Here is a 23,425-nt window from a genome sequence, read left to right on the forward strand (position 1 = left end):
TGGGATTTTCCAGGCAAGAGTGCTGGAGTGGGGTGCCATTGCCTTCTCTACTAGATCCATGAATAATTCCAAATAATTGGATGTTCATAAATATTAAAATGATTGTATGAATTTTCTACTTTTCTCTTATTTGCATGGTATTATATAAACAAAAGTATTGGTTATAAAGACAAGTGATTCAAATTCCATCTCTTTGTCTATAAAATGAGAACATTTGTTTGAATTACCTACTTACAAGACAGGTATATCAGAGGCTGCCTAAGAAGGAATTTTTAAAAGTTTTGTAAATCATACCGTGTGAGTAGTAAGTGTGTAATTCCCTGGGCCTTTCTCTGAGTAAAGTAGGAGAGCATGAAATCATGCTGAGAAGCTGTGATACCAGAGATCATATTCTTATGGCCTTTAAGAGCTTTACCAGAGACTTATCTAATTTTCCTCTTTTCTTCTCATTGATTTATATCATGGGTTACAGAAGGTATTCAAAGTAGGGTGTGCAAGGGTCACCAGAGAAGAGGAGGGAATGCACAAAGAGCTATAATAATGTTGGAGAAAAAGAAATTAGCGTAGCCAAAGGGAGTGGGTCATGCATCTTCTGTGTCCCTGACCCTGGGACTTTAAGAATATGTAGAAGAACTGTACAAAAAAGATCTTAATGACCCAGATAACCAGATGGTGTGGTCACTCATCTAGAGCCAGACATCCTGGAGCATGACGTCATGTGGACCTTAAGAAGATTCACTACAAACAAAGCTAGTGGAAGTGATGAAATTCCAGCTGAGCTATTTCAAATCCTAAAAGATGGTGCTGTTAAAGTGCTGCACTCAATATGCCAGAAAATTTGGAAAACTCAGCAGTGGCCACATGACTGGAAAAGGTCAGCTTTCATTATAATCCCAAAGAAGGGCAATGCCAAAGAATATTCAAATTATTGTACAGTTGCACTTATTTCACATGCTAGCAAGATTATGCTCAAAATCCTTCAAGCTAGGCTTCAGCAGTATGTGAACCAAGAACTTCCGAATGTACAAGCTGGATTTAGAAAAGGCAGAACTAGAGATCAAATTGCCAATAGCTGCTGGATCATAGAAAAAGCAAGGGAATTATTTTAAAAAACATATATTTCTGCTTCATTAACTATGCTAAGCCTTTGACTGCGTGGATCATGATAAACTGTGGAAAATTCAAGACATGGGAATACCAAACCACCTGACCTGCCTCTGGAGAAACTTATATGCAGGACAGGAAGCAACAGTTAGAACTGGATATGGAACGATGGACTGGTTCAAAATAGAGAAAGGAATACCTCAAGGCTGTATATTGTCACCCTGCTTATTTAGCTTCTGTGCAGAGTACATCATACAAAATAATGGGCTGGATAACTCACAAGCTGGCACAAGATTGCCAGGAGAAATATCAGTAACCTCACATATGCGGATGGTACTACTTTAACGGCAGAAAGTGAAGAGGAACTAAAGAGCCTCTTGATGAAGGTGAAAAAGGAGAGTGAAAAATCTGCCTTAACACTCAACATTCAAAAAGCAAAGATTATGGCATCTGGTCTCATCACTTCATGGCAAATAGATGAGGAAAGTGGAAACAGTGTCAGATTTCATTTTCTCGGGTTCCAAAATCACTGTGGATGGTGACTGCAGCCATGAAATTAAAAGACACTTGCTCTTTGGAAGTAAAGCTCTGACAAAGCTAGACAGTGTATTGAAAAGCAGAGATCTCACTTTGCCAACAAAGGTCCATTTAGTCAAACCTATGGTTTTTCCAGTAATCATGTATGGATGTGAGAGTTGGACCATCAAGAAGACTGAGAGCTGAAGAATTGACGCCTTTGAACTGTGGTGCTGGAAAAGATGCTTGAGAGCCCCTTGGACTGCAAGGAGGTCAAACCAGTCCATCCAAAAGGAGATCAGTCCTGGGTGTTCATTGGAAGGATTGATGCTGAAGCTGAAACTCCAGTACTTCAGCCACCTGATGCGAAGAACTAACTCATTGGAAAAGACTCTGATGCTGGGAATGATTGAAGGCAAGAGGGGAAGGGGGCGACAGAGAATGAGATGGTTGGATACCATCACTGACTCAATGGAAATGAGTTTGAGTAAGCTCCAGGAGTTGGTGATGGACAGGGAAGCCTGGCGTGCTATAGTTCATGGGGTCACAAAGAGTCAGACATTACTGAGCGACTGAACTGAATAACAAGTTATGTTGAGCTTCTTTCCATGTGTTTATTAGCCTCTGTATGTTTTCTTTGGAGAAATGTCTGTTTAGGTCTTCTCCCCATTTTTGATTGGGTTGTTTGTCTTTCTGGTATTGAGCTACATAATCTGCTTGTATATTATGGAGTTTAACCCTTTGTCATTTGTTTCATCCCAATTATTTTCTTCCATTCTAAGGGTTGCCTTCTCATCTTGCCAAACTTCTTTCTTATTTGAGCTTTTTCCCTCTTCCTATCTTGAATGCAGTCTAGAGAAAAGAGTTGCATCTTTGTATATTCCTTAAGGAAAATCCTTTTTATTGTTCATATATAATCTTAAATTATATTACTTGATTTCTCATTTATATGTTTATCTTTCTCACTAAAACATAAACTCCAAAAAGGCATGAGGTATGTTTTATTCACCACGGTGTCTCCAGACTTGAGTAAGTGCTTAGAATGTAGTTGTCAAGTAAACAAAAGCATAGACGTTGAAATGTTTGTGTTAAAAGAATAGGGAAGAAAAATGAAAAGTAATATTTGTAGAGTGCTCTATGCCAGACACATGCTCAGCTCTTTACATGGATCATCCCTTAATCCTCTTTAACCTTTGCAGTTGCCTTATGAAGTAGATACTGTGAATGCCCCATTTTACAAATATACAATAGCAAAAATACAGACTCTTAGTCAGTGTTTCTTCTGAAAGGTCAAGTGAACAGATGACTCTTGAGATTTGGGCAACATCTGAAAATAACAATGTTTGGCTTGGATGCTTGAAATGATGCACTCTGATCACACAGGAGTTGAAGGGCTTTCCCATCTGAAGATATTGAGGGGTGTCAGGAAGCAACTGCTCTGAGCATTCTTTCCAAGTAGCTTCACAAAGGGTTCTTCCCAGCCTGATCAGGCCACACTCTGGTTGAGAAATTAGTTCTGAGACCCCTTTCCTGATGCCTGTGATGGACTCCACACGTGGGCTGTCTGCAAGTTGGCATCAAGGTCGGGCAGAACCTACAGCAGAGAAGATTCAGTCTTCTGAATGTTGTCCATCTTTTCCTGGCACCTGGAGTTTGGTGGTGGTTCTCAGCCTCACCATAAAGGAGAAGAAGAGTTTGTTTTACAAAACTATTTGCTATATAAACAAACCCACTGGAGGCACAGCTGCGGACATAGCACCTTGACAAAGTTTGGGCTGGTGGTATTCATCTCCATCTGTGAGTGTAAGATAGAGCCTCGGTACTGAAAGCCTCGGTACTTTATTCCATCCTCAACTGGTAGTGAGATTGGAGACCCACCTATGGTGTTGCCTCCCACACACACAGTGAGCTAGGCCCGTAGTCTGCAGAAAGTGGGTGAAATGTTTCCTTTTCCTTCTCTTACTTCCAGAAAGGAAAGTGATTTTTGCAGGAGAGCTGAAATGCCCTAGAAGTTTAACTTAGAACAATGCTCATCAGCCCTCAGGAGGGTTGGGAGCTGGGTGACCATTATTTATTCATTGAAGTATTTATATTCTGGTTCCTTCCACAATGACTAAAGTGTAAATTTGTAAGGAAAAGATAAATGTAATAAAGCTCTAATATACTTTCTATCCTGAAGACCAGGAGTCTAAGAATCATTATCTGGCTTTTATTTAAGCTCTTGGTGGGTCATGGGTTTTTTTCTCTAAGAATTTAATCAGAAACATTCCTAAAACAAAGTCTGTTAAACCTGAGAGTGCAGATTGCCCTGGAGTTGTGCTGTCCAGTACAGTAGCTACAAGGCATGTTATGCAGCTACTGTATTGGACAGTGAGATATATAGGTCATTTCCATCAACACACAACGTTCTCTTAGTGTTACCCTAGGGAATACCCTTTCATTGTCATATTTAGTCATGTGATTCCTTTTTTTCACTGACTTCCTCCACTTCCCTTCCATGCTGGGAAGAGAATCCACACCCAGCTTCACGGACTGCTTTATCATCATTAGGCAGCAAGGGTGACCATGATCTCCCAATCTAATGTGTCATCATAGAGCTGTCATGACCCCACGTGACAAAGAGGAGGGGTTTTTAAGGATGAATTTTAATACTATGTGAGCTCATAGATAATATTAAGGGAGAAAACAGGATGCAAAACAATATATATAACATTCCAGTTTTGTATGTATGTATCTGATTATGTCAGAATCTTGGAAATAAAGATAATTTTTATTTTCTTTACATATACGCCTCTACATTTTCTAGTTGATACAGTTAATTCAGAATATTTTTATAATTAGAAAACAAGCTTGTTTCTAGAAGGGGAAAAAAAAAAAAGAGACTTCCCAGAATTAACAAGAGGAGGAATGACCTTGATCCTCAGGAGCTACAACTTCAGTAAAGTCAGTTTATCTGCAAATTCCCCCCTCCCCCTCCATCCTTGGGTTAAAATAACTTCTAAAATGGAGGAGGGGTGATTTCCTAACTAAACGTGAGGACTAACATTTGCGGCCAATGTAAACATACGTGTGCCTTCTTATGCTATTCTAAGTGTATGTGTTCTTGTTGGAGCTGCATTATCCATCCTCAAGGACACAGTATTACCTTTTATTTCTTTGGTCTCTCTAAAAGCACCTTGACCAGTACTTAATAACATCATTCGCTGACTGACTGGTTGACCTTGCCATCATTCATGTTTTATTCCCACGAAATGTACTAACATCTTGCCTCATTTTGCTTTGGGTCCTCGAGGTAGTATTCCTTCCAAACTTACTACATGAAATTCAGCAGCTGAAATACAGGAGCCATTCACCAGAAAATGAGTTAGGCTTTCTCTGAGTTTGTGTGTGTGGCAAGATCCTAATGGAATTTTTAAAAATTTTGTTAGTTTTATGGAAATAGCAGTGGGAAGAGGCTATGTTAAAGCTCTTTGATTTGAGTGACCGCACTCAACCACACCAGTGTGTTTGGCAACTTTAGTAACTGGCTTCTTGAAGGGAGGGATTTCATAAAGAGGGTTTTCTTTCTGTGAGTTGGCTGTGAGAGTGATAAAACATGCTTGTGGGGCCATTCTGGTTTTGACTGTTTCTCGTGTCAGCCAAGACACCCACAGACAGGAATTGTAGTTCACTCTGCCCTCTCACTCAGATCCAGACTGACTGGGGAAACAGGGAGGTGGAGCCCAGAATGTTGGATTTGAAAAAGTGAAAGTGAAAGTGTTAGTTACTCAGTCACGTCCAACTCTCTGCAACTCCAGTCCTGGAAGCCCAATGTTGGGTTTACTATTAATATTTAACTTTACTGGGCGTATTTCACTGTATCACAAATTTTCGTACTCTAGCACATTGCAACATAGATTGAAGTCATGCTCTCTTTGAAGCAGGGAGAAGACAGGGAAGAAAGAATGAATTGGTTTTCACAAAAGGGCAGTGAAAGTCTCTGTCACTGTCCCTGACATACCTGAATGATTGATGTCCCTATTTGGGGAGTTGTGGGAGTTTAGTGAAAAATGTCTTCTCTTCCTAGAAGGTTAATATTACACTGAGGAATGCTATCAAGGTGTTTATGGGTTACAGATTTGAACAGAGCTAGCATAGGGATATAAATAGCAAATATTGCCTATTTTGTTCAGTGAGGAGACATTACATTCTAATAAACCGACTGTGATGGTTCATGGTAATGTTTTCCTCATAATGGGGAAGCCGTGATTATATGTGCCTGGCCATGGGGTACCCACAGTGAGGATCAGTTCAAAGAACCTCCCAAACTATGAAACAGTACATCCCAGGTCTTTCAGCCCACTCAAGCTTGTTGCTCTTTTGAGCTTGCACTGGGGTGAGTGAAGAAATCAGAATGTGTTATCGATTAGTGCAGGATCTAGGAACCAACACGGGAAAGAGGTATGTAGCACAGGTCCCAAGCGCCAAAAATGTTCCAGAGGATTCCACCTGAGAACTGGAAGTGAGAGACTTGCCCACTGTCTTATCTGTTCTTACATTTGGTTATTGTTGAAGGATTACTTGTTGCCTTTTGGAAATTTTTATTTCTCTTAATAAAAATTTTGAGAGCTACACTATTGTGACGTAATTTTACTTTTTTCTTATTTAGCAAATGTATATAAATTGTTAAATATATTAATATTAATTGTGTAATTAGTTCTCAGATTATATTGTATAACAGGCAAATATTAATTTAATCTTCATTATAATAACTCAATGAGATATAAGTACTAGTTTTAATCCCATTTTACAGTTTAGAAAGCTGAAACACTGAGAGGCTCAGTAATTTACCAAGACTACACAGTTGTTAAGGAGTCAACTAGGATTTGAACCCAGGAAATCTGACTAGCTTCAGAGTACTTATTCATCACCACTATTAAAATTCAGAAAAATATAAAGCCAAAGCAAGTCCCCCAAAGACAACTAGAGAAATGTTGCCTTGCAACCTGCCTGTATGAATTGATTGTTGTTGTTCAGTCCCTCAGTCATATCCAACTCTTTGTGACCCCATGCACTACAGCAGGCCAGCTTCCCCTGTCCTTCACTGTCTCCCAGAGTTTGCTCAAACTCATGTCCATTGAGTTGACGATGCCATCCAAACATCTCTGTCGCCCCCTTCTCCTCCTGCCACCAATCTTGCCCAGCATCAGGGTCTTTTCCAATGAGTCTGCCCTTCACATCAGGTGGCCAGAGTATTGGAGCTTCAGTTTCATTATCAGTCCTTCCAATGAATATTCACGGTTGATTTCCTGTAGGATTGACTGGCTTGATTTCCTTGCAGTCCAAGGGACTCTCAAGAGTCTTCTCCAACACCACAGTTCAAAAGCATCAGTTCTTCAGCACTCAGCCTTCTTCATAGTCCAACTCTCACATCCATACATGACTACTGGAAAAAACCATAGCTTTGATTATATGGACCTTTGTTGGCCGAGTAATGTCTCTGCTTTTTAATATGCTGTCCAGCGTTGTCATAACTTTTCTTCCAAGGAGCAAGCATCTTTTAATTTCACCATTTGCAGTGAATTTGGAGCCCAAGAAAAATAAAATCTGTCACTGTTTCTACTTTTCCTCCACCTATTTGCCATGAAGTGATGGGACCAGATCTTAGTTTTCTGAATGTGTTTTAAGCCAGCTTTTTCATTCTCCCCTTTCACTTTCATCCAGGAGCTCTTTAGTTCCTCTTTGCTTTCTGCCATTAGGGTAGTATTATCACCTGCATGTCTGAGGTTATTGATATTTCTCCTGGTAATCTAGATTCCAACTTGTGCTTCATCCATCCTGGCATTTTGCATCCTGGCATTACTCTGCATATAAGTTAGATAAGCAGGGAGACAATATACAACCTTGAGGTAGTACTTTCCTAATTTTGAACCAGTCCATTGTTCCTTGTCTGATTCTAACTGTTGCTTCTTGATCTACATACAGGTTTCTCAGGAGACAGGTAAGATGGTCTAATATTCCCATTTCTTTAAGAATTTTCCACACTTTTTTTGTGATCCACACAGTCAAATTCTTTAACATAGTCAATGAAGGAGAAGTAGATTTTTTGGGGAATTCCCTGCTTCTTCTATGATCCAACGGATGTTGGCAATTTGATCTCTGGTTCCTATGCCTTTTCTAAATCCACTTGTATATCTGAAATTTCTCATGAACAGTACGAAAAAAAAAAAACTCCTTGTAAATATTGTTTCCATGGCTATTTAATGTTCCCATTAGGTAAATATACCAGTCTTTTCTCCACCACTCTCTCATGATTGGCTAGTTTGACTCCTCCATTTTCTGTTATGACAACGAGCACTGTGATAACTGTGTCTGTGCAAAACTTCTGTTTTTCAAAATATGCTTTTAGGATACATCCTTGAAAGTGAAATTCCCCTGTCCAAGAGGACACTTTCAGGTTCCAGAGCCAAGTTGTCAAGTGATTTTCCGAAGCCTGTACTCCTTTGCAGGGTCTGCACACTACACACAGGTGCCTTGGTCACCAGTCTCAGTCCGGCACCAAGAATGAGTCTCAGAAATCTTGGCTAATGTGATAGGTAGAATATGGTATTATATCACTGTCTTGATTTTTATTTCTTTACTGACTAAAGAATTGTCAGTTTGACCATGTGTCTGTGTTAGTCGCTCAGCCATGTCTGACTCTTTGTGACTCCATGGACTGTAACCTACCAGGCTCTTCTGTCCATAGAATTCTCCAGGCAAGAATACTGGAGTGGGTAACCATTCCCTTCTCCAGGGGATCTTCCCAAGCCAGGGATTGAACCTGGGTCTCCTGCATTGCAGGCAGAGTCTGTACCATCTGATCAGATTAGTTGATAAATTATGTGAGTATTTGACTGGTCTGTTTAGGTCCTTTGCCCATCTGTCTGCTGAGTCCATGCAGAGGCCTTAGGGCATCAAAAAGAGAAAAGCCAGTAGTTTTTCTTTCTTTTTTCTCCTGCCTTGACATGGAATTTTCTTGTTTTTTCCTAGTCTTTACTGCTAACATGGATCTTCTCTGGTGGCTGAGCGGTAAAGAACCGACCTGCCAGTGCAGGAGACACAGGAGACGTGGGTTTGATCCCTGGGTCAGGAAGATCCCCTGGAGGAGGGCATGCCAACCCAGTCCAGTATTCATGCCAGGAAAATTCCCATGGACAGAGGATCCTAGTGGGCTACAGTCCATGGGGTTACAAAGAGTCAGACAGGACTGAAGCAACTGAGCACGTGTGTGTGCACACATACACATACACATACACACACACACACACACACACACACACTGCTAACATGAATTTAATCTTCCTCCCAAACCTTACAGGGAATTTTCTCTTGGTTCTATAAAAAGTATACTACTTATTAGTTATAAAGAATATTATTTTGTTTTCTACAGTGGATATGGCCTGTTCATAAATCTATCCCTACTTCTGTCTTGAATTTCAGGATTTTATGGGCAACTACAGACATTCTGCCCCCCGAATTACCCTGATTCTCAAAGAACCATGCCACCTAGCAGTTCCTGCAGTGTGATGCCTTCCTTCGAGGACTGTGTGGTCCCCACATCCATGGGCCAATCTGGCTTTGATGTTTTCCACAGAGCCTTCTCAACTCACTCGGGCATTACAGGTATGTTGGTATCTGTGACTTAGACACTCGGACAGACTAGCAGGTGAGATCAGGTGGGTTTCTCATAACCAGCCTGGACTAGACTTGACCTATCACACAACTGCATCAAATCCTATTTAGTCCACCTGAGAAATGTCTTTCCTATTCATCCTCCCCTCCAGCCTCCTCCAGCCCCACTTCCACTACTCTCACTCAGGTGCCATCATGTTTCTCCCAGACTTAAGCAACAGCCTTCCAACAAGTTTCCTTGAGTCAGCTCCTTAACTTTCCCATTCTGCTCTCTGTGCTACCTGTAACCATTGCCTTCCAAAAATAAAGGAAAAAATAAGGTGCTTTCCTTTTCAGATACATTGAGTAGTTTCTAGTTGCCCTAGAGAATAAAGTTGACTGTCTGCAGCAAGGCATTCGTAGTCTCCAGGAGCTGAGCCTGATCAAACTCCCTGGACCTACCCTCCTACCTCATGTATCTTCCTTATCTGTCTCCCTACCTGCTCTGCACCTGAGCTTTGCCAACACACTTGGCCCCACATACCCCACTCTCTGTCTTTGCTCCCTGTTTCCTCCTCCTAGAATGTTCTTTCTTTACCTCCCCATCTATGATAATCCCATGCATTCTTAAATGACTCAACTTTTATATCATCTCCTTTTTGAGGCCATCCTCACTCTTACCTACAAAATTTTACTTTCATTGCTACTCAGCCCATCTTTTGTGCAAGTCCTGTTTTAGCCATCTGCCCGCACATTCAGCCACCTGTCCACCTATGGAGCCTGAGGATGGGACCCGCTGAAAGCCTTGCCCAGCACTGTTGCCTCTGCAGTCCACATTTGCTCCCTGCATGCCTGGCAAGTATAATGAAGCATCCGTTGATTTGTGCACCCTTTCTTTTCCAGTGTATGATTTGCCTTCGGGTTCCTCAAGCCTCTTTGGGGAGACTCTTCGCAGTGGACCTGAAGATGCCACATTCTTACAGATCAGTGCTGTGGACCGCTGTCCTAGCCAGCTCTCCTCTGTCTATACTGAAGGCTAAAATCCACCCCCAGCCTCCACTGGTGCTGGCGTCCAGAATCTTTTTGTTCCTTGTCACTTTTTGTTCTTATAGTTTCGCAGACCCTAAGAAAAAGAATGTCAAGCAAATCAACTCAATATGCCACATCACAGATGTGTCTTTGGAGAGCAGGGCTGGATGGTCAGAGCTGGGCTTTGTAGGTGTGTTTGCAGCTGCTCCTTTTTCCCTCTGGATTTGCCAGTGACCAGCAGGACTGTCTTTTCAAAGGGAATTCGGAGTCTCACTGCTAGATATCTGTTACTTCCCAACTGTCAACCTTCAAGGGACACCAGTGAGACGATGTGCATGTGAAAATGTAATTTGGAGATCACCCTTGCTGAAAACTCCAAATAAGGATGGACAACCCAGATTGCCAGCACAGTGAATCGCCTCACCCAAGAGCCAGGTGCAACAAGGGAAATCCACATCCAAGCCCAGCATGGGCTCGGCTCTTGGAGGAGCCTCGGTTTCCCAGCACCAGCCTGGCACCCAGGGAGCTGGCTGCTTCTCTCCTCCTGGGTACTCCCATGATAACCAATTGCTTTTCAGTGTTTTTCCAAAAGCAAAATGAGAAGGTTCTGTCAAGCACAGCCCCCTGAAAAGCTTGACAACTTGTTTTGTATTCCTGCAACCTACCCTAGTCCTTTGATTTTAAAGGCTTGTTATTTACATGTACTTTTAAAGGAAAAAAATATTTAGAGGTCTGTTCTTTGGATGGAAATAATTATTTTAATCACCCCAGCTACATACGTCTGGCCTCTGCTGTGGCTTGGCTTGGCCCCGCCTAGTAGCTCCTGTGTGCACCAGGAATGTTCTGCAAAGGCTGCCTGAGGGACATGGCGTTGGCCACCCCCTTCCCAGTGCTACCACAGAGACCCTCGTGTGTTGACTGTTCAGTGACTCCACCTTGAGGACTTTATTCAAAGGAAAATTTCTCTTGACTGGTTCACCCATGGCCTCCGCTCTGGTGCTCTGCCCAGAGCCTGCTAGAAGCTGTGAGAGCAGGGACACGTGGAGGTGTGCTCCTGGGTTCTCTCAGAAAACCAAACTGGAAGAGCCCCATGTCCAGCTCCTTTGCACAGCCTCTGCTGCCTCTGTTAGGGTCTCCCCTCACCAGTCTCTCTGTTGCTCCCTTGCCCTTCTCCTCCCTCTTCATTGCTCTCATCTTTTTATTTTGACTGTAGTTCAGACATACCCACCACCTGCCATTGCCTGCCCACCAGCTCTGAGCAGGGTCTGGCCTAGGGCAGGTAGAGGAGATAGTTCTGGAAAGGTGGCCAAAAAGAAGCAACTGCTTTGTCTGAAACTCTGTTTTGAGAGCCTAGAATTTTCACAGAGCTCTTGGCCATTTGATCTCAAACCTGAGTAGGAAGTCATTTTCTGTGACACCTTTTTGTTGCTGTTGTTTTGTCGCTAAGTCATGCCCGACTCCTTGTGGCCCCATGGACTATAGCCCTGAAGGCTCCTCTGTCTTCTGTGACACCTTTACCAAGCAATTAAAAAGGTCCCAAGTCCAATGACATAGGCTATAAAAATTGCCAAATCCCCCAAAACCTGGTAAATTCTGACACCCCAGTACTATCACATCTCATGATTTCTTTTCTCTCTCTTCAAAAATGTTCTCTGAAGAAAAATGAAACAATGCTATTTGTCAAACTGGGATAATTACAATCTCCAACAACACAATTAAACAGCTTGATGTCAGACTTAGGATCTGGTGACAGTTTGTATCCTGACAGACGTGTCCTTCCAGTCTGCTGCACAGTCGGTAGTGTTCTGCCTGATTCAGGACTTCATTCTCACATGCAGTATAATCAGGCTAATAAAGAACCAAGTGCAGGGTCCATTTCTACAGTGCTCTCAGGCAATCTCATTTCTCTGGCTAGTGGGCTCTGATCTGAGAAGAGCCATCATGCAGACATCTGTGTCTGACAAAGAGACAAGTTATTCACTTTACAAAAATCTGCTCTGCTTTACGAAAGGACGCACGTCAGACTTCTCTTTCCAAGTGAGCTTTCAAACACACACAGAGTCCCACCCTTCTGGCAGACTTAGTGGATTGTGTCACCTGGCCTAAACAGGGACCATGTCCTTTGCCTCACACTGCAGAGAAGGGGAAGCTCTGGTATCATAGACAATCTATTCATTCTAAATCCCAGAGCCTCTACAGGGAACTCAAAACACATTTCATCCATGTGATGAGGAAAAAGATGGAAAGGTAAGGCTACTGCAGCTGGTGTTGTCAGCCTACTTGTGGCTTCTGGCTGTAATCTGCCGTGGAAACAGGGAAGGAGGACAAAGCCAGAAGAACCCAGATACTCTGGCTGGAGGAGATGCTCCTGAGCATCTGTAGTCTCCCCGTTGGCCTCACTGAGGCCCAAGGGAGCCCGGGGGTGCCAGGCAGCAGCCGCACCTGCAGGGCCTCCTTCCCTGGCAGGAATTAGCAGAAGCAGGCCCAGGACCACCTGCAAGGCCAAGCGCCCCTCCTACTCCCTCCCCCATCTCGTGTTTCCCCTTGGCTACAGGTTTGAGCTCAGGACCCCAGGACATGCCACTTCCAGTTTCCTTCTGGGTGACACGTGCTGGCCTTAGATTCCAGGATCTCACCTGACCTTAAAATTCGTTCCTTGCTTGCTTTCACATTACATAGATTTATATATGTTTTCATCATTATGTTTGTAACAGTAAAAGTGGAAACTTCAAAAGATAATTCCCTTCCATTTTCTGGTCTTTTTACTCTTGATATATAACCATTTTCATAAACATCTGAACAGAGATTGTCATTCCCCTTTAAAAAAAAAAAAAGAAGCTGATGTTCGTGAAAATACACACAGCCCAAAGCCAATTATCCTATTACATTAAAAAAAAAAAAAAATCAGCATGCCTAGAGATATTTTACTTGCTGCATTGTCTTAATTCCCTAAAGGGACTGCATCAAAATGTAAGTTGTAATTTAGCCTCTGATATTAGTGTTAAATATTCTATTCCTGTAAGATGTCTCGCATTACCCGTGTCACCCCCCAAATTATTTAGGTGATTCTAAAATGGACAAAAGGTCATCAGTCAATCACAGCAAAGTTTCCACTGATGAGCCAGAGCTTTGGTGTTACTCTTGTTTTTAAATTAGCAGCTGTCAAGCATATTAGCATACTAGAACAGAGGTAAGTGTCCAACCCCATCTTCAAGAATCTTGCTTCCCAGTTGCCTTGAATTTTGGGAATAGTGATTATAAATGTCCAATTTAATTATTTGGTATTTTATTTGACTGTTTTGACCACTTCATTTTAAAGCAGCATTTTTAACAGCACTTTTTGTTGGTGGTGTGGAATTTCTGCGGTTACTTTTTTTTCTTTGCAATGAGTAAAGCAAAAAAAAAAAACACTCATTGGAGAGATGGCAAGTGTAAAAAGGAGGAGATTTATTTTGTACAGACAGCAGAGCATCCTGTGTAATGTTGCTGACATAAAGCACTTTGGGGGAAAAAGTGGAAATCTGTTTTCCATAAATCACACAGACTCTTGTACATAGTTATATACACTCACGTAGAGAAATGAACTGCATATATCATACTGGATATGGGGCTGATTTTACTCTAGGGGCACATCTGGTGCTTATTGTCATAAATCTTTTAAAGAATTAGGTACACTTTTTTCTATTAATATGTATAGTTTTGTGATTTGTCACAGTTATGTTTCATATAATCATAAGTTATTTTGTCTCGTTTCATGAAGTCCTTTTTTTATGTCAAAAGTAAAATGAAGGGATTGTGCACTTGGTACATAATAAAACTGGAAATAGAGGATGCGCCCACCTGCCTGAAATCCTCCTTCGGCATGTTGTTTTAAAACACAATGGCAGCAACCATTTTTTGTTTGTTTGTTTGTTTTATTTTGTTTAGTTTTTACCATCCGCTTCCCTCGTATTGGGTCGGTAATTATAATTAAAAGCAGATGGGGATGGGGGAGGGAGTGTCCAAGGCCAGCTTTAGAATGCCGCATCGCTTTGGGCCAGAGCTGCAGCCTGGATTTAATTATAGATATGAGGACGAAATGGCAGTAAAAATGAATGTGTCTCTGAATCCTTTACATGTTGGGAGTGTCCATAAATAAAACATGAAGTTTTATTTCATCAGATTTAATTAAAGCTTTTATACATGTTTTATTGGTTATTCTATTAATCTGCTTCAAAAACTGGGTAAATGTGTGCTGGTGTTTCGGGTTTATTTGCGTCTTTTCAATGTAGTGCTACATCATGACTGAGAAATGCCTCTAGTGCGTGGTCCTCCAGGTGATGGCCATTGGAGTGGGCCCTTTCTTCCCAGTTTCCTAAAACCCTGCCAAGAAAGACACAAGTATCAGCTTCCTAATCTGTGAGTCCTCTTGATTTCCTGAATGAGAAAGGGGAAGTTGTCATTTCCCCTGATTCCTTGTCCTGTCTGATCTGCAGCCTTGGGGGGCACTGCCTGTCCCTGTGGCTGTGATGAGCTCTCTCCCTGCCTCCCATCCACAGGGGACGGGAAAGGGGGGAAGAGCGGTCAGGAAGCTCGCACATCTGACTGACCGGTGAGCCAAGCACAGGACTCTGAAAGACATCACATTATCTCAAGGATCATTCTTAGAAAATTGATAGTTTTCTCACAGAAATTTTAAGACTTGAAAATTCTGTTAATGGGAGATACAAAGCCAAAGGGATGATGGCTCCCAGGCACCTCGCCTGGCTCTTCAAGGTGCTGGGGGAACAGGCAGCAAACTCATGTGGTTCAGGGTTTGGAGGTGGAAATATGACAAGACACAGAGAGTGTCTGCTCCCTGAAGGGAGGCAGCTGGCGAGAAGGTGATTCGGTCCAATCTTTTAGGAGGACAGTGTGGCATTAACTGGTAGAGTTAAAGATACACATACCCTGCACTCCAGCTATTCCATTCCTCTCTCGGGAGTCAACAGTGGTTCAGATACAAGATGTTGAATGCCATCCTCAATAGCCAAAAGCCGGAAATGACACAACTGTCCACCAACAGTGGAAAGAAGAGAATTGTGCTCAAGTAACGAAGAGACGTGTGATGCGCGCAGCGGAGGCAGTGACAGAGTGCGGCCACCTGAGTCATCCAGAGCTGAGTCTCAGGGACGATACTGAAAGAAAACACAAGACAGAGAAGGAAATACACAGTGTTATTCCATCTATACACAGTTCAAAAACAAGCAGAATTCAAATGTAGCATTTAGAGGGCAGAAGTGTAAACAACAGAGAGGAAAATGCTACCACAAAGATCCAGATACCTCCTGACAGGAGGTCAGGAAGAAAGGGCGCCCAGAGGACTCAACACTGGGGTGCTGAGCACCCATGCTTAGTTTCCTGACTCACCTATTAAACAGATGTTTGCTCTGTACATACACATTTTTTAGTTTTTAGTTCAAATACCAGTGAAGGTCAACTCTTACATCCTCTGCTCCAGGGGTCTGAAAACTGTCTGTAAAGGGCCAGGTAGAATGTATTTTTTGGCTTTGAGGGCCACACGGTCTCAGTCTCAACTACTCAGCTTTGTTGTTGCAGCTCAAAAGCAGCCACAGACAATCTCCAAATGAATGCGTATGGCTGTGTTACAATAAAACTTTATTTATGGACACAAATTTGAATTTCCTGTGGTTTTCAGATGTCATGAGATATTTTTTGTCTTTTGATTTTTCTCAACTATTTAAAAATGTAAAAAAAAAAATTCTTATTCTAGAAGCCATACAAAATGAAGCAAAAAAGGCAGTAGGCAAGATTTGTGCATGGGCCACAGCATGCCATCCCTAGTCAACTGAGGGAACATTCTCCTGCCCTTCTCGTAAATATCCACCCAAAGAAAACTGCAGTAAGGAGCCCCTCTGCTTATTCTTTGGCTACGCCAAGTCCTGTTCCTGGAGGAAATTCATGAGCTCTATTGATTAAGCTTTTCTTTGTTTAGATTCTGGGTTCTGCTCCCCGGGATACAGATGAATGCTTAAGAGCCTGGAGTGCCATTCGACTTTATCTCTGGATTTGAAGTTTTTAATAAAAAAGAACTGGGCAGAGAGAAATCTGTGAGAATTGGAAAACGAGCACCCATTCTTTCCAAGCTAACCAAATATTTGCTGGATCTTGGCAGCCATAGCCAACCTTTTCCTCTGAAATGCTAAGAGGTTACAAGTAACAGGAGACTTCATTTTTCTCAGGCCATAGCTCTCATGAGAAGCTGGAGTTGCCTCTCAAAACCTGCAGGGTTCTCAGGCAGAGGAGAGTCAAGGTTTTATGCTCAAAGTCTCCTCCAAGAAGTGGTTGGAGCGGAGTCAGGGAGCCCTGATGGTGCTGATCACTGGTGCCCTCTCCTCATAGCAGGAGAAAGTGCTCAGCACCCCAGCGCCTTCTCTAGCCCCTGGTTTCTCATTATGCCTGGCTCCCTAATTCTCAAACTTAAGTGTTTCTCAGCCCTGACAGTGCTGCCTGTCAGCTACTCATGCTCTTGAGAGAGAGTGAGCGTGAATTCACTTGGTCATGAGTGTATGCTTTCTTTGTTTCTCCAGCTTGTGATGAAATGGATAATCGTTTCAAAAGCAAGGTTGTTCATGACTACTGGGGCATTTGTTAAATATTAGCGTGGACTGAATCCTCCCCGGAGGGTCTCCCTGGTGGTTTTGTGTGCTTGGCTTCATATGTTGTGTATGGTCTGGATATTAAAGCTGCAAGGAACACAGCGTCTTGGATAAAATAATCTGAACTTTATAAAAAGAAGTTTAACCAAAGGAAAGCTTAGAGAACATTCAGTCCAACCTCATCTTATACAGTGAAGGAAACAGGTTGTTTCATTCATTTGTTCATTCACTTAACATTTATGTAAAAAACACAGAGGTAGAAGTGAATCTTATCCTCACATAGCTGACCACAGAGGATTCCAAGAATCATCTGCCTGAGAACATTGCCAGGTGCTTATTCAAAATTCATACTCTAAAGCTGCTGAACACAAATCTCAGCGTTACTGAGCTGGAATTCTTAGGGTTCAGACTGTTGCAAATACATTCTTAACTAAGCTCTCCAGGTGGTTGTTTATGGAAACTAACTTTGACCCTTTCCCCTCCCCTCCCCACCTCCACCCCCACCCCCGGCCACCTGCCTCGATTTAGTAGAGGAAGCTGACCATTTCACAGGGCAACACAGTGTAATAAGAGCCAGCAAAGAGGGCCTTCCAATCCTTGCCTGGGGAGACAGGAGAGCAGGGTCTGAGTTTCCTGAGGGAAGGGATGGCTCCCTGAGCTAGTCCTGAAGGTCAAGTCAATCTTGAAGAAGCAAAGAAGCAGCAGAAGGGTATTGCTTTTGCTTAGTTGCTAAGTCGAGTCTGAATCTTGTGACCCCATGGACCACCAGGTTCCTCTGTCCATGGGCTTCTCCAGGCAAGAATACTGGAGTGGGTTGCCATTTCCTTCTCCAGTGGATCTTCCCAACCGAGGCATAAAACTTGTGTCTTCTGCAAGGCAGGCAGATTCTTCACCACTGAGCCACAAGGTAAGCCCAGCAAAAGGATGTACCAGGCAAAAACATCTTGTGTGCAGAGCTGCCAGGAAAAGGAAAGTGACTTGCCAAGTGTCACCCAATAAGCTAGTTGGAGAGTTGTAGGTTGTCCCTTCTCTGGGCTCCAAGTGATTCTTCTCTGGTCCAGAGCCCCAGCCCTTCTTTGTCCACCCCATGGAGCTCAGGGCATTGTTTCCCAAACCAGCAGTATGTTACCAGTTACTCTGCAAAACAGAGTTCCACTTTCAAGTTAGTTTGGGGAGTGATGGGTCAAAGTTACAAAGACTCTTTTCTTTTTTCTTATTGCAGGACCTCTCAGAGACTTTACAATGCTAAAGTGCAATGTGATTCTCCAAGAAAGAGTTAGAGGATGAAGTCTATTGACTGTGAAATGCTTTTTTCCAAAAAGTACCAGCTTAGCAATGTAGAAAACAGTTTGGTGGGTCCTCAAAAAGTTAACTATACAATTACCATATGATCCAGCCATTTCACTCTTATATACATACTCAAAAAGAACTGATAACTGGGACCAAAAACAGGTATGTGTATACCAATGCTCCTAGAAGCATTGACAACAGCCAAATTGACAAAAAGCCAAATGCTCCAAAAGCATTCACAATAGCCAAAATGTAGTCCACCAGCTGATGAATGTATAAACCAAGTGTGGTCTCTCCACACTGAATGTATACCCAGGCTTCTGTAGCCACAGATTTGGAGCCAGCCAACTGTATTCTGTCATTTTACATAATGGACTTGAGCATCCACAGATTTTGGTATCCATGGAACCAATGCCCCATGGATACTGAGATACAATTATATTTGATGTAACTAAACTTGTACACTCAAAAATGGTTAAAATGGTAGACTTTATGTTAGGTATGTTTTACCATAATAAAAAGTGTAATATAAACAGAGCACCGAATAGGGTGCCTGCCATGCAGAAGATAATTTTTAAAGTAAGCACCCTGATAGGTAAGTGTTCCTTAGGACACAGTTTGGGAATGGGAACTCCAGACACAGGTAAAGCCCATGGTGGGGTGACGGTGTTGGCCCTGGGTAGGTGGAAGTAGAGGCTACAAATGGCACCAGGTGGCAGAGAAAGCAGAAGAGGAGAGGGCCAGGTGGTTTGGAGCAACTGCAGAAGACAGTTCTGAGCACCAGAGCACTGTGCCCATGTAAATTCTCGGGTAATTGAGGAAGGGAGAGAAAGGCAGATGGAGGGAAGGGGATAGGTGTTAGTGTAGCAGAAGGAAGAGACAGTGGGCTGCAGAGGAAGACAGGAGGCACCGGCATAGTCCCCACCAATCCCAGTGTGTGCAGATGCAGAGATCTGGGCTTTGTTCATTCATCAGACCAACATTTACTGCGTTCCACTCCCATCGCTGTGTGCCTCTTACTATTCTAGGTGCTGCAATAATCAGAAAAGAAAACAGTATTTTGCCTGTCCTCATGGCATTGCATTCCAGTGGATTGGCATTTCAAATTGTTTGCTCTGCTTATCTGTGACGTATGAGGCTCTGGAAGGTCAGTGACGGTTAGGTTCTCCAAGAAGAACATGCTGAGACACAGTTGGGAATGGAAACAGTTTTGAGGAAGTTTTGAAGAGTGAAAGCAAAGGGGCAAAAGCTGGATTGGGCAGGAGGCACCATCAGACCATGATGCTAACTGGACAGAGGTTCTTTCAGTGCTCTGGAACAGAGGTTGCTCTGAACCACGTCAAGAGCACCATGCTGGGTGGAAATAGCTAAGCCATCATACCACCCCCATGCTGAAGTCCATCCTGAGAAGGGTGTGTCTTGGCTATCACTCTCTTGGTCACTCAATGGCTGAGGTCCTTCCAAAGAGCCAGAAAGCTGAGGAGACACTGAAAAAATTAATAGTGTCCTCTAACCACACACGTTGTGCCTGGGGAGGGTGGGGGGGTGTCTGAACAGCACAGCTCTGTTCCTGCTGCATAGGGCATTAGGGAAAAGCAGAGGACCTCCATCATTGTGTTCCCTAGTTTGTAGTAAAGAGTGTATTGGGGGTATACACTTCTACACACTATCTAAAATGGATTTATGACTCAGCTCTTCTGCTAGCTCTAACACACACACACACACACACACACACACACACACACACACACACACACACAGGGTCACTGGGATTTCAGCATCTCAAGAGTATTTCCTCTCAAGGCTCAGTACCCTCCTTGCTGGGAACAGTGGTGAGGAATTTTGAGGGACGTAGGGTGGTGGATGACCTGTTGCTTTTGCTCTAATCCAGGAGTCATCGAGGACTGTCACAGGCTTTGGTGTCAGGCAGACCTTGTTCTCTGTCACTTACACCCTTTGCAGCAGCAGCAGAAGTAATCACTAGCCTACACTGCCCTGAGCCTATTTCTTCTTCCAGCAGGAATAATTATGCTCCTCTCCCAGGCCATGAGATCATGCATATTATCTGGCATAATCTCAGGTACATGCACAGGACTTGCTAAAGAGTGACCTTCGTATTTTAAACATTACTGATCCCGCACCCAGAGTAGAATAATTTGTGAGGAGAGCACAGAAAGGACCATCATTCTCAGACCAGTGCATGGAAGCAGGAAGGAAAAGAGCTAGCCTGAGAGCAAGCAAGTCATAAAACTACCCAGGTGACACTGCCCACAAAGATCTGTCTTTGCCATGAGCTCAGAGCAACATGTAGTACACACGGATGCCTCTTGGACATCTTCCTGGGACCACCAAGATAGGTGGTACTGCCTTTAGAAGCAAAGAAGAGGATCTTCTGTCCTGGGCCCTGTGCTTCCAAGACTCCCCTCTGACTATCCTCCAGCCATGCCCTGCCTCACAAAGTGAGGACCTCATTGACCAAAGGTATGTCTCCAGCCCAAACCCACTTTCCTTCCACTTCTAGACCCAGTCCAGGTATCTGTGACCTCAGAATTCCCTTTGCAAACAATCCCACACTGCTTCCTGGGACAGCCCAGTCTTCTTTCTCAAGTACATCCTCCCAAGAGTGGATCAGGGCTTCAGTGTGTACATCCCTGAGCCTGCAGGGTACCCAGGGAGTGTCTTAGTGGGATTGTGGATGGAGCTATATGTGAGGGCTGGGCTGTCTATATCTCAGCATAAAGTCTCCTGGTGGTTGAAGATGGAACCAGCATTTTGGAGAGAAGAGGGATGGGTCACTGGCCTGAGGCCAGGGACTGGCTCCCTTAGTGCCACCATTTTTCTGGCGAAGAAATCCACAGTCTCTGATCATTCTAAATCAAACCTGACCTTCCAGGTTATCATGAAAGTACATTAGTTAACAATTATTTTAGATTTCTTTGGAATTAATTTAAAAATATTTTGATCTCTGAGTTTGTGGGCTTCAGTTTGCAATCCAGCCCTGGGGACCTATAAATATTCCAGGTAAGCCTGAGGGGAGTCTTAGAGCCTGGAGTCTGTAGGCTCCTAAAGTACAAGGAGAAAGGCATGCAGTAGATACCCGTGTGTGTGTTAGTTGCTCAGTCGTGTCCGACTCTGTGCAACCCCATAGACTATAGCCCACCAGGCCCCTCTGTCCATGGGATTCTCCAGGCAAGAACACTGGAGTTGGTTTCCATTTCCTTCTCCAAAAGGAACTATAGAAAGAAAGAAAGTGAAGTCGCTCAGTCATGTCTGACTCTTTGCAACTCCAAGGACTATAGCCTACCAGGTTCCTCCATCCATGGAGTTTTCCAGGCAGGAGTACTAGAGTGGGTTGCCATTTCCTTCTCCAATAGATACTGGAAAGCCTGTTAAAACTCTTTAAGGAATGTCAGAGCATCAGAACTCAGCAAATACCTTGACAGTTGCCAGACAGCAAATGGTGCATGATGCGAACATTTGTTGCAGTCTGATGTTTTTGAAAACAAAATACTGTATAGTTATTTCTAATCCAAGAGTGACTTGGCTGTGCTCTTCAGTCCGCAGGGAACATGTGTACCGTGTCTCCACGTATGGGCCGTAGAACATGTGTACAGCTGAGACCTTTGTGTTGTCCATGTAGTGCATATGTAGTACGACCCATTAAACTGAAGAGTTGCTTTATGGGACACCCCTCACCCCTGCCTCCACATCTGCAAGGCACATTAAGCTAGCAGTCTCTTTGGGGGTATGGGGGGGCGCATCTGTGTAGCCCAACCACACAGCTGGGTCTTCCATCATCAACTCTAGACCACCCTCTGTCTTCTCCCTGGCTTAGACTCAGTGCTCACTTCTGCTGAGTCTTTCAAAAGGCCAGATTCATGTCCTCAGGAAGGGTTTATGTCTGAGGCATAGGGCTCATGATGTAACAGGCCCATTTATGCTCCAGGCCCCCATGGATGCCCGAGGAATCCAGAGCTTGGTCACCGGACACGATCCAGTCCAGGTGCCTTGCTCATGCACAGGAATCCAGATGCAGCATCAGCAGCTTGTCCGAGGCCAGTAAGTGAGACAACAGACCAAGAAGCCTGGGCTCTTCTGTTTAGACTGTGGTCACTTTTCCTCTGCTCCCAGGCTTTCTAGAATCTTTGCCCTTATCAAAACCTGACCGGGCTGTGCTGAGCTATTACTAGTCAGGCTTGCTCACCACCCATAGAAGAGGAAAGCTGCTCTGGGAATCTCAGGCCATTGTTCCAGTCTCCTCTTTGCAGTGGACCTCAGGCTTCCTGGCTGGGCTCTAATGACCTGAGCTCGGTGCTGCTCCAGCCACGCCAACTGCAGTGTGATGGAGGCAGCATGGTGAGAGGGAAAAAGCACTGGTCTGGAGTCCAGAGACCAGGATCCCACTGGGTGATGACGGCCAAGTCGCTTCTGACCAGCTCTTGAGCTCCAGAATGAGATGGCCCCAGGATCCACTCCTTCTTCAGCCCTGAAGCAAATTGTTTGACTTCTCTAAACCTCAGATTCTTCATCTATTCAATGAGGATAATACCTGAGCAACAGGGTTCCTAGGGACTCATGTATCCATCAAGTGCTTGGGCCCTTAATAAGCCTTGGTTTCCCTGCCCCAGCTGTAAAATTCAAGGAGTTGAAGTAGATGATCTGTACAGCTCTGGCATGCTGTCACTTGGCTTCCTATTTCAGTATTTTTCCCAAGATCCATTTCCTCTGGGGTCCTTTCCCTCCTCAGCCCTACCGTGTTCATTGGAAAGTTTGCTACGAAATTGTGTCATCCCTCACCTTCCCAGAACACCTGGCGGGTAGCTCTGTTAGTGGTCCACCCAGAAGATGGATCCAGGAAGTGACCTACTGTAACAAGATTGCCTTCTGTGCCACCTGGTTCCAGGGGAACTCTGGTTAGTAGAACATGCCATCCTGAGGCATGGGAACCACAGGACTCATGCAGGCAGGGGAGGCTCCTCTCAGAGGCTGCAGCCCACAGAACAATACCAAGACCTCCCCTGCCGGCTGTCCTCCCCCTGGGCTACAATCTCAGGACTGGTGCAGACAGCGGAGGACTGGGGGTGAGAGCCAAGCTTTCAGAGGGTAAAAGCTCAGCTCTGCACGGCCACATGGAAAGCAGCAGCTCTCTCGTTTATAATTAACAAAAGCTACCCTGAGCTGCTTAAGTGGTGAGGGAAAAGTTATTGAAAAGACAA

The 23,425-nt window shown here is 43.8% G+C and overlaps 1 protein-coding gene across 7 annotated transcripts in view; it reads left to right on the forward strand.

Moving 5' to 3' along the window:
* GLIS3 (GLIS family zinc finger 3) overlaps window positions 1-14,469 on the forward strand; it is a 695,814-nt gene extending 681,345 nt beyond the window's left edge. For all 7 annotated transcript variants that reach the window (XM_070794225.1, XM_070794226.1, XM_070794228.1 and 4 more), the window contains 2 exons: window positions 9,082-9,264; window positions 10,156-14,469. In XM_070794225.1, coding sequence (XP_070650326.1) covers window positions 9,082-9,264; window positions 10,156-10,292 — 320 coding nt within the window. In that variant the 3' untranslated portion in view covers window positions 10,293-14,469. The remainder of the gene's footprint in view (window positions 1-9,081; window positions 9,265-10,155) is intronic.
* Window positions 14,470-23,425: the final 8,956 nt, after the last annotated feature.

Source organism: Bos indicus, chromosome 8 (genome assembly GCF_029378745.1).
Source record: "Bos indicus isolate NIAB-ARS_2022 breed Sahiwal x Tharparkar chromosome 8, NIAB-ARS_B.indTharparkar_mat_pri_1.0, whole genome shotgun sequence".
NCBI classification, from domain to species: Eukaryota; Metazoa; Chordata; class Mammalia; order Artiodactyla; family Bovidae; genus Bos; species Bos indicus.